The 12,192-nt window shown below is 42.2% G+C and overlaps 1 protein-coding gene across 5 annotated transcripts in view; it reads left to right on the forward strand.

The window, feature by feature from the left end:
* Window positions 1–6,027, forward strand: part of PIH1D1 (PIH1 domain containing 1) — a 44,953-nt gene extending 38,926 nt beyond the window's left edge. For 3 of the 5 annotated variants that reach the window (XM_040327632.1, XM_040327633.1, XM_040327634.1), the window contains exons 10-11: window positions 2,673–2,816; window positions 5,812–5,847. In XM_040327632.1, the coding sequence (XP_040183566.1) occupies window positions 2,673–2,816; window positions 5,812–5,847 (180 nt within the window). Of the gene's footprint in view, window positions 1–2,672; window positions 2,817–5,811 lie in introns of all 5 variants that reach the window. The other 2 variants (XM_040327635.1, XM_040327631.1) reach the window with 1 other exon arrangement.
* The last annotated feature ends 6,165 nt before the right edge of the window (window positions 6,028–12,192 follow it).

Here is a 12,192-nt window from a genome sequence, read left to right on the forward strand (position 1 = left end):
CTGGCTTCATTTCTTTCAAGACTCTATCCAGTTCCTCTCCGACGATGGGAACCTCCAAGTTTCAGAGCATCTTCACAGTAGATGGGAACAGGACGGTATTTTCATAGAAAATCTTCAATGTGTTTTGTTGCCTTGAAAAGGAATCCAGAGCAATAGCCCAGAAAGGCTAAGGTGAATCCGAGAGGTTGTATAAGGATCTATAGAACTCTTTAAATTGCTTAGCTATGGCTATGTTTATCTCCCAGGGTGTCTCTAATACAATGAACTGATGATTTTGCCCTCCTTAGCTTGAACTGCCCTGGCTGCTTTTATTGCCTTGCTCCTCATAAAACACTTTTTGATTCAATACGTACTGTCACCTAGTTCTTTTGCCTTGCTCCTCCAGGAGTTGCTGCCTGGCCTCCATTTGATCCTCAAAGGCTGCCACAGAGTTGGTGCATTTGTGTATTGTTTACAAAGAAGAAATGCAAGTAGAAAATACACTAAAGCCTGTTGTGTCTTTTTGTCAGTGCATTTCTGAGCCTTCCACAGGGAGTTAACATCGGGGGTGTCGTTGATGACAAAGAATTCTTGCAGGGTGGCCCAAAGTTTATCCACATTGGCCTTGTCTTTAAGGAGGGAGAGGTTAAGTCTCCAGATTTTACTTCTGGAAGTCAATTTGGGAGAGTGCAAAATTAGTGTTATGGGATGATGATCTGAGAGAACCAAGCACTCTATTATAGCCGAACTGAGAAAAAGGAGGTTGTCCTGAGAAAAGAATAAGTAAATTAGCCTAGAATACTTTGCCTGGGAAGCCGAGAAAAAAGTATAGTCTTTATCTTTAGGATGTAAAATGCGCCAGTGTCATCTGAGATTGTGAAACTGTAGATTAACCACTTAAAGACCCCTTCACGCTGATATACGTTGGCAGAAGGGCACGGCTGGGCACAGGCCTGTACGTTGCCTTTAAGAGCCCAGCCACGGGGTCACGAGCACGCGGCTGGCGGCGCGCTCGCGACCCGGTCCGAAGCTCCGTGACCGCGCCCGTGGGACCCCCTTTAGTGCCCCCTAGTGGTTCACCCCTTCCCTGCCATTGTATTTTTTTTTTTTTTTACAGTTATCAGTGCATTTTTATAGGACTGTTCGCTGTGAAAATGACAATGGTCCCAAAAATGTGTCAAAAGTGTCCGCCATAATGTCGCAGTCACGACAAAAAATCGCTGATCGCCTCCATTACTAGTAAAAAAAAAAAATATTGATAAAAATGCCATAACTATCCCCTATTTTTGTTAAAGCTATAAATTTTGCGCAAACCAATCGATAAACGCTTATTGCGATTTTTTTTTTTTTTTTTTTCAAAAATGGATAGAAGAATACGTATCGGCCTAAACTGAGGAAAGAAAATGTTTTTTTATCTTTTTTGGGGATATTTATTATAGCAAAAAGTAAAAAATATTGCATTGTTTTCAAAATTGTCGCTCTATTTTTGTTTATAGTGCAAAAAATTAAAACTGCAGAGGTGATCAAATACCACCAAAAGAAAGCTCTATTTGTGGGTAAAAAAGGACGCCAATTTTATTTGGGAGCCACATTACACGACACTTGTCAGTTAAAGCGACGCAGTGCCGAATCGCAAAAAGGGGCAAGGTCCTTAACCTGCATAATGGTCCGGGTCTTAAGTGGTTAATCTGACGTAGGGCACGATAGAGCAGTGTAGAAGTACCCGTCGAGAAATTCATGAGAGTTTGCAGGGGAAAGTTGAAGTCCCCTCCTAATGAGGTATGGGCACCCACATCTTATCGAGATCATATCAAAAAGAAAACTGGAAAAAAGGTGTCAAGTAACCTCCATGATGACTACTGTAGAAAAATATCAACAGTTTTAATTTTATGTTACTAAAGCCATGTTACATAGTTACATGGTAGGCGAGGTTGAAAAACGACAACAAGTCCAAACTATGTGTGTGATTTTATTCCAGTATTACCTTGTATATCCCTGTATGTTGTGGTCGTTCAGGTGCTCATCTAATAGTTTCTTGAAACTATCGATGCCCCGCGCTAAGACCACCGCCTGTGGAAGGGAATTCCACATCCTTGCCGCTCTTACAGTAAAGAACCCTCTACGTAGTTTAAGGTTAAACCTCTTTTATTCTAATTTTAATGAGTGGCCACATGTCTCGTTAAACTCCCTTCCACAAAAAAGTTTTATCCCTATTGTGGGATCACCAGTACGGTATTTGTAAATTGAAATCATATCCCCTCTCAAGCCTCTCTTCTCCAGAGAGAATAAGTTCAGTGCTCGCAACCTTTCCTCATAACTAATATCCTCCAGACCCTTTATAAGTTTTGTTGCCCTTCTTTGTACTCGCTCCATTTCCGGGACATCCTTTCTTTGGACTGGTGCCCAGAACTGGACATCATACTCCAGGTGCGGCCGGACCAGAGTCTTGTAAAATGGGAGAATTATCATTTTATCTCTGGAGTTATTTCCCTTTTTAATGCATGCCAATATTCTGTTTGCTATGTTAGCAGCAGCTTGGCATTGCGACCCTGGGTCCTTTTCTATCCTAGATTTCCCCCTCAGTGTATAGATTCCAACCATATTTTTGCTACCCAAATGCATTATTTTACATTTTTCTACATTTCTCCAAAAGGAGTCCTATAAATGCTGATTTTTATTTTTTTTCTTTGCAGTCCTCTATCCGATCTCTTGTACTAGACCTTGGTGAAGATCGGATTGTATTATTGGGACGTCCTGACTTGTATATTATGGATATCTTCATTCCCTACAATATTGTCCAGGAGGAAAGCGGTGCTCAGTTTAACAAAGAAACAAAGGTGAGCGAGCAAGAAATGACAAGAGGTGCACTGCTCCAGGTGACCTGTGAGATCCCGTGCTGCCTGCCTATGTCTGTGTCTGTGACCAAACTCCCAGCATAAAAAAATTATATCTTTATTGAAAATCCATTAAAATCAAGGAAAAGAAATACACGCACAGCTCATGGAAAGTCACTTAAGGACCAAGCCTCATTTTCAGATGTGGTGTTTACAAGTTAAAAACATTTTATTTATTTTTTTGCTAGAGAATTACTTAAAACCCCCAAACATTATAAATTTTTTTTCTAACTCCCTAGAGAATAAAATGGCGGACATTGAAATACTTTTTGTCAAACCTGATTTGCGCAGTGGTCTTACAAGTGCACTTTTTTTAATAAAAAGTTACAGAAAAGTTAGCTCAATTAATTTATTTTTATTTTTTTATATATTGTGAAAGATAATGTCACAACGAGTAAATTGAAACCCAACATGTCACACTTCAAAATTGCGCCCGCTCGTGGAATGGCAACACATTTTTCCTCTTAAAATCTCCTTAGGCAGCATTTAAAAAATTCTACAGGTTGCATATTTTGAGTTACAGAGGAGGTCTAGGGCTAGAATTTTATTGCTCTCGCTCTAACGATCGCGGCGATGCCTCACATGTGTGGTTTGAACACCGTTTTCATATGCGGGCGCTGCTCATGTATGCATTCGCTTCTGCGCGCAAGCTCGTCATGAAGGGGCGCTTTTTTATTTTAGTCTATTTTATTTATTTTTACACTGTTAAAAAAAAAATAATAATAATAATTGAGTCACTTTTATTCCTATTACAAGGAATGTAAACATCCCTTGTAATAGAAAAAAGCATGACAGGTCCTCTTAAATATGAGATCTGGGGTCGAAAAGACCTCAGATCTCATATTTAGACTAAAATGCAATAAAAAAAATGTGGAAGCATTGATTTGCAAAGGCAATAGATGTGTTCCCTATCAATTTTATGTAATGTGTTTTAATCTAAGATTGTCTCCTGTATCATGTTCTCAATCTCCAACAAGTCCTATAATCTCTCATCGCTTGCACCAAGTCGGCTGTCTGACCATCTCTTGTAGCACGTCTGTAGTCTTTGACCAACTAATGTTGCATGTCTGCAGTCCACTGAATATGATGTGCTGCCCTCTGATGATATCAGATGTTGCACTTGAGACCACTTTCATGTGTCTAAATATAACTCCTCTAAATGCATCTGTCAATTTTTTTCTTAAAGCACTCTCTGCACAGTAAAGTAGGATGGTCAGGATGATAGACACTACTGTTGATGCTTTGGAAGTTAAATAAAAGATCTGTACACCCATAAGTGAAATGCTGTTTACAGGTGGAACCTGGTGGGCTGAAACTGGTTTATTATGTATCGGATCTCTGACAAAATTGTTTTGCCAAAACTCGAAATGCAGATTTCAATGTGTCAAAGAAATTCTATATGCATAGACAACACTAAAAATAAGGTGCAAATGAATCAACAAAACACATAAATACAGTGCCTGAAATAATCATAACATCCACAATTGGATAAATTAATAATGCGCAAACAGAAAGCGTGTCCATCAAAGCGTTCATAAATAAATTGCAAAGTGTTATCCACCAGACGAAAGGACAACGTGACATCCAAGTCTTAGGCCCCGTACACACGTCCGAGAAACTCGACGGGCAAAACACATCGTTTTGCTCATCGAGTTTCTTGTGAAGCCGCCGTGGATCTCGGCGAGCCAAGTTTCCTCATTGACTAACAAGGAAATAGAGAACATGTTCTCTATTTGGCCCGACGAGATCCTCGTCGGTTTCCTCGGCCGAAAGTGTACACACGACCGGGTTTCTCGGCAGAATACGGCTCCGATCGATTCTGGCTGAATTCTGCGTGTGTACGGGGCCTCAGATCTGCAGTTATCAGGGATCACATGCCGAACACCTTGTGGTAAGTATTTAGTTTACCAGAACCTCCTACCTCATGGATGGAGGCAGACAGGGCAACTTACTGATGAGACAATCTGCTCTTCTGATCCAAGCTGCAGTGTTAATGACAAACAGAAGTAGAGACTTCTCGATCGCTGGGCTTGTTGCACATGCAGTGTCTGCCTCTGTCCACGAATTTGAGGTTCTGGTAAGCTTAATACCTTCCTCCAGGTGTTGGGTATACTATTGCTGATAATGCTGATCTAAGACTTGGATGTCATGGTGTCCATTTGTCTATTGGCTAAAACTTTGCACATTTACACTTTCAAGTACCTGAGAGATATCAGGAAGTGTACAGATGATTTAACTCTTCATATCTACCAAATAATATAATCGTTTTGGGTAGATACGTCACACGCCAATACTGTCTTCTTTACTCTTTTATGCATAGGATTATGCAGTAACTATGCCTAACACATGTCACAAGATATCCTCCTCCTAGTATGGCCATGGTAGCACTTATACAGTATAGGAGCTCGAGCTAAGATTAAAGTTTATGTAAAAGCTATTTTTTATTTTTATTTTGATTGAGTGGCAAGGGTCAGGTTTTAATTCAAACTGTGTTCTGGTGATTGTTCATCACTAAAACAGAAAGTGATGGGAACTTCCAAATTTTAGGGCTGTCACCAGGGCAAGAGGTGGGGACAATTCATCCAACGAGCACAAATATTACAGTGACAACCATCTAAGATGCCAATCCCCCTCACTTTAGTAAACATTCCTCTAATTTTCTGTACTATTTGCAAAACAAAATACAATTTTTGCCTGTATATACACTTTAAGTAGAACTGATGGTTCATGCTTTAAATACAATAAAGATTGAAACAGTGCAAAAGATTACATTACATCTGCTATTGACAAGTGTTATTTTTGACTGTTAATTATATTTAACAAGTAAATCAACATAACAGCACACACCTGTTGTTAATACATAATTCTCAAGATGAACTGTATAAAGTGCCATGCAATATAACTGATTACTGAAAAACTGTTTGTGGCTGTATTTCAGGTGCTGACAATTACGATGCCAGTCCAACCAGCATAGCAAGGAGCTGCGGAAGGCTTAGCTTTTTAAAATCTGTCTTTATTATTGATCCAGTGGATTCAAATTGGAGATTTTGGACTCTACATCGCTACTTTGTAACATGTTCTTCAGCTTTGAGTCAGTTTGGATTCAAAGTTAAATGCATCAGCAATTTTGTAAATAAATGTTAATTAACGTGAACTTGTCTTCATAAATATATCCTTATTTTTTTAAAACATAGGTGTGTTATGCTGAAAATTTTATTTTTTAAGTATTATGTGTGTATTTAGGCATTCCCCTCCCAAATGGATGTAGGTAAGTAGGTGTAACAGCACTGGTGAAGGGAGTGAACCACAACTGCAGTTATCATAGATTTCAATGCTCTTCTTTATGTGACAACTCCGTATTGGGCCCCAGGTGTCACTCCTCACAAACAGGAGTTTGGGGATCTCTACATCATCTCTCTGTCACATAAAGAAAGGCGTTGAGCTACTAAGGATGGACGCATTACAACATGCGACCAGAGCTTAGCGTTTAAAATTATAGTATGCACTAAAAGATACGAATGCACAACTGTATGCAAGTCATTATCCGTATTACATAGCGTCGTGCATTAGGCCACTAAGGGAGAAGGTATGAAATATGTCAACCCCTAGCATGGGAAAGTTTAGGCGAACATGTTCCGCAACTTAGGGCATAGGCCCATAAACAGGTAGTTTCTTTGTCAAGCACGTAGTAAATAGGCGTTGTTGAGACAACTAATAATTACACATGAGAGGCAATTATAATTCGGGTATTTTGAGAGTACACGTAGTAAATAGGAGTTGTATCGACAACTAATAATTGCATAAGAGTGACAATTATAGCTCAGGTAATAATAGTTTCATTTGAGAGGCAATATAGCACAGGTAATTTGAGGGTAGCTGACCCTTTAAGGTACTCCTTAGCAAACAGCCCTTAGCACAGCAGTATATCCCAATTAGTATGTTGATATCCACAAGACGTATTAAGTAACAACAAATGTATTAGATGGAATTCAAGCAGCAGATCTTTTTATAGGACTACAAGTGATACAATAGCTACTTTTCCGTCTGTAGGCTTCAATGCAGGAGATAGGGATTCCGTGTTCAGCAAAGGCCTCAAGGTTGTCCCCGGCAATGGCTCTGTGTTGCAGTAGATGCAACAGTGATAAAGGAGTAGTTGTAGCATGGAGCGGTGTTGCAGCATGGGGAGCGATGCAGTTCAGAGATAGCTGGTAGCTATTTGGTTGTAGCCTAGCCAGCTACGGCCGACAATAATAGAGCGGGGTATCTGTCTCCTTTGAATGCCTTTATAGGCAGGAGACCAGGTACAGTGCAATCGCACTGAATTCAGGAAAACCGCCGTTAGCGGCGCACTTCCACGTTCTACGCTGGAACGCACCATGCGATGACGTCATCGCGCGAGTGCCGTATGCGTTCCAGCATGGAACACATTACGTCGCTGAAAGCGCCTGTTACAACAGGGAACAGACGGCGCCTGTTACAGCAGGTCATGGTCTAGAGCAGCAGTGTTTCTCAACCTTTTTTCAGTCAAGGCACCCTTTAAAAATTCTAGACAGGCTCGAGGCACACCATTCTAAAATGTAAAAGCTATTCTAATAATTTTACAAAATGCAGCAGAATCCACAAGTCAAAGTAGGACACCCATAAATATTGGGACATTGACGCAATTCTGATCTTTTTGGCTCTATACATGTCAGAAACCATGAATCAGAACGAGACCGAAGTACAGTTAAATCACACTTGTTTAATAATAAAAATAAGTTAAACTGAGTAAGCGTAGTCAAAACATAGCCAGAGTTCAGTAACCGGATCTGGTAGTCAGCTAGGCCAATGTCCAAGAGCCAGGGATAAAGGTAGTAGTTCAGCAAGCAGGATCTGTAACCGGAGGGAACGTAGTCAAGCAGGTCTTCAACAGGAATGCAGGAGAAAGTCTATTGTGATGTAAACACAGGCGAAGGCAAAGAGCAAATGACCTGGAAGGCTTTAAGTAGGCATAGCTGACGAACAGGATCATCAACAGGTGGAGAGATGGGAGCTGGCAATTAGCTGACAGTTGAGCTGCCAGCACAGAGAAGGATAGGGCTGAGCCCAGCCATGACAATACACCACCACAATGGATTTGAAATTAAACAAACAAGATGTGCTTTAACTGCAGACTTTCAGCTTTAATTTGAGGGTATTTACATCCAAATCAGGTGAACAGTGTAGGAATTAAAACAGTTTGTATATGTGCCTCCCATCATTTTAAGGGACCAAAGGTAATGGAACAATTGGCCGCTCAGCTGTTTCATGGCCAGGTGTGCGTTATTCCCTCATTATCCCAATTACAAGGAGCAGATAAACGGTCCAGAGTTCATTTTAAGTGTGCTATTTGCATTTGGAATCTGTTGCCGTCAACTCTTAGTATGAGATCCAAAGAGCTGTCACTATCAGTGAAGCAAGCCATCATTGGGCTGAAAAAAACAAAACAAACCCATCAGAGATAGCAATAACTTTAGGTGTGGTCAAATCAACTGTTTGGAACATCCTTAACCACTTAAGGACCCATTCACGCCGATATACGTCGGCAGAATGGCACAGCCGTGTGGTCGCTAGCGCGCCGCCGCGCTCCCGACCCGGTCCGAAGCTCAGTGACCGCGCCCAGGGACCCAATCGCCGGTGTCCCGCGATCGGTCAACGGAGCTGAAGAACGGGGAGAGGTGTGTGTGTAAACACACCTTCCCCGTTCTTCATTGTGGTATTGTCAGTGATTGTCTGTTCCCTGATATAGGGAAAGACGATCACGGACGTCACACGTCCAGCCCCACCCCCCTACAGTTAGAAACACATATGAGGTCACACTTAACCCCTACAGTGCCCCCTAGTGGTTAACTCCTAAACTGCAATTGTAATTTTCACAGTAAAATAGCACTTTTTGCTGTGAAAATGACAATGGTCCCAAAAACGTGTCAAAATTGTCCGATGTGTCCGCCATCATGTCGCAGTCACGAAAAAAATCGATGATCACCGCTATTAGTAGTAAAAAAAAATATTAATAAAAATGCAATAAAACTATCCCCTATTTTTTAAATGCTATAAATTTGGCGCAAACCAATCCATAAACGCTTATTGCGATTTATTTATTTTTTATTTTTTTTACCAAAAATAGGTAGAAGAATACTTATCGGCCTAAACTGAGGGAAAAAAAGTTTTTTTATATATTTTTGGAGGATATTTGTTATAGCAAAAAAGTAAAAAATATTGAATTTTTTTCAAAATTGTCACTCTATTTTTGTTTTTTAGCGCAAAAAATAAAAACCGCAGAGGTGATCAACTATCACCAAAAGAAAGCTATATTTGTGGGGGAAAAAAAGGACGCCAATTTTGTTTGGGAGCCACGTTGCACGCAATTGTCAAAGCGACGCAGTGCCGAATCGCAAAAAGGGGCAAGGTCCTTAACCTGCATAATGGTCTGGGTCTTAAGTGGTTAAAAAGAAAGAACGCACCGGGTTAGCCCAGCAACACCAAAAGATCCGGAAGACCATGGAAAACTGGTGGATGACCGAAGAATTCTTTCCCTGGTGAAGAAAACGCCCTTTACAAAAAAGCCTTCACAGTTCTGGAACAACGTCCTATGACAGATGAGACCAAGATGAACTTGTACCAGAGTGATGGGAAGAGAAGAGTATGGAGAAGGAAAGGAACTGCTCATGATCCAAAGCATACCACCTCATCAGTGAAGCATGGTGGTGGTAATGTCATGGCGTGGGCATGTATGGCTGCCAATGGAACTGGTTCTCTATTGATGTGACTGCTGACAAAAGCAGCAGGATGAATTCTGAAGTGTTTCGGGCAATATTATCTGCTCATATTCAGCCAAATGCTTCAGAACTCATTGGACAGCTTCACGGTGCAGATAGACAATAACCCAAAGCATACTGCAAAAGCAACCAAAGTTTTTCAAGGGAAATAAGTGGAATGTTATGCAATGGCCAAGTCAATCACCTGACCTGAATCCGATTGAGCATGCATTTCACTTGCTGAAGACAAAACTGAAGGGAAAATGCCCCAAGAACAAGCGGGAACTCAATACAGTTGCAGTAGAGGCACTGGGATGAAACCCAGTGTCTGATATCTATGCGTTCCAGACTTCAGGCTGTTATTGCCTGCAAAGGATTTGCAACCAAGTATTAAAAAGTGAAAGTTTGATTTATGATTGTTAATCTGGAGAAATAAGCATTTTTCAATGTAGAAAAATGTAAAACAATGCATTTGTGTGTCAAAAATATATGAATGCACTCTATAGACTGGGTGAATCTAGGATGGAAAAGGACCTGGGGGTCCTAGTAGATTGTAGGCTCAGCAATGGCATGCAATGCCAAGCTGCTGCTAACAAAGCAAACTGAATGTTGGCATGCATTAAAAAGGGGATAACTCCAGAGATAAAATGATAATTCTTCCACTCTACAAGACTCTGGTCCAGCCGCACCTGGAGTATGCTGCCCAGTTCTGGGTACCAGTCCTCAGGAAGGATGTACTGGAAATGGAGATACAATCTTATTGGTGTTTGGGGTTGTCTTCTTGAAACACCCATTTCAAGGGCATTTCTTCTTTGGCATAAGGCAACATCACCTCTAAGTATTTTGATGTATTCAAACTGATCCTCCATTATGTTTTCTGGCTACCTTGCTTTAAAACCTTTTCTCCCCAGCAAGCGTGCCAGATATGGGGTCAAAATGTATAAACTCTCTGTGGCAGAGCAACTGTCTATACATGGACTTTCCTGATATACGAGGGAAAAGATAGCAGCATGACTGCCCAGACTACACAGGAAGCAGTGGCAAGATTGTTTGGGACTTGGTGTCACCCTTATTCTTAAGGGGGTACGACATGTACGTGGACAATTATTACACAAGCGTGTCACTTTTTAGACACCTTTTTGAATTTGGATATGCTAAACCCCGAGCCGTCTGACCCTATTAAGAATATTGTACGTACACTGCTTTCCAGTGAAGGTGTAATGTAATGTAGAGAGGGAGGAGAGCTTAGAACAATGTCCAGTTATCTCACATTAGTACTCAGACAGAATATGGAGTAAGACCAAGCAGCACTTCCAATATACAGGATATAGTAACTGTTCCCGTATTTGGAACAATGGGAACTACTCCAAGCTAGATAAGCTGCGGGGCTTCTCTGCTTGGTCTGAGCGTGGTCTAGTGTATATTCCTCAGTTATACCAAGGAAGCCTCTTAAAAAAAAAATTCAGTCTCTGCAAATGGAATATGGTTTGCCAAATAACCTATTTTTTAGGGATGCAACGGATCGTCACCGATCCGAACGGGTCACCCTGTTCGGATCGGCACACCTCGCGGTCCGCGGAGCGCTCCAGGGCCTCAGCCGTAGGAAAGTCCCTGGCTTCGGCCTAGCTCCGGAGCGGCGGCCATCTTGCTCCACCCCAGTGGAGACTGTGTGCTTGCCAGTGCACAGCGTGACACTCCTCCTCACCTCAGCTCGCTGACTACAGACCTCAGACCACCGACTGCAGGCATGTGGAGACAATGTCTGTAAGATCTGCACCTGCTGGTAGGAGATAGACTGTCTGTCCTGGGAGCATGGCTGTCTGTACTCAGCGGAGGAGGGGGGTCACCCGAGGAGGGGGGACACCTGTGTCACCCGAGAAGGGGGGGACACCAGGGACACCCAAGGAGGGGAGACACCGGGGACACCCGAGGAGGGGAGACACTAGTGACACCAGAGGAGGGGGGACACTAGTGACACCAGAGGAGGGGGGACACTAGTGACACCAGAGGAGGGGGACACTAGTGACACCAGAGGAGGGGGACACCTGTGACACCAGAGGAGGGGGACACCTGTGACACCAGAGGAGGGGGACACCTGTGACACCAGAGGAGGGGGACACCTGTGACACCAGAGGAGGGGGGACACCAGAGAAGGGGGGACAGTGGAGTGGAGGACCCCGGTGACACCAGAGTGGAGTGGAGGACCCGGTGACACCAGAGTGGAGGGGGGGACCCCAGTGACACCAGAGTGGAGGAGACAGGAGGGGGACACCGGTGATACTAGAGTAATGATGGTGATGGCAAGCGGACATCTTGTTACACCCAACAGTTTTAGATTTCACAGTTATTTTCAACACAAAACGGAGCTTAAATACAGAATATGTAAATCTGACGGACTGTTTACATGTTACATTTTAAAATCCGCAGCAAACCTTACATGCTCGCTAATGTGACAGAACATCTCTGATATCAATATTTAACTTAATGTGTCAGCAAGCATGTAAGGTTTGCTGCGGATTTTAAAATGTAACATGTAAACAGTC

Source organism: Rana temporaria, chromosome 10 (genome assembly GCF_905171775.1).
Source record: "Rana temporaria chromosome 10, aRanTem1.1, whole genome shotgun sequence".
NCBI lineage: Eukaryota > Metazoa > Chordata > Amphibia > Anura > Ranidae > Rana > Rana temporaria.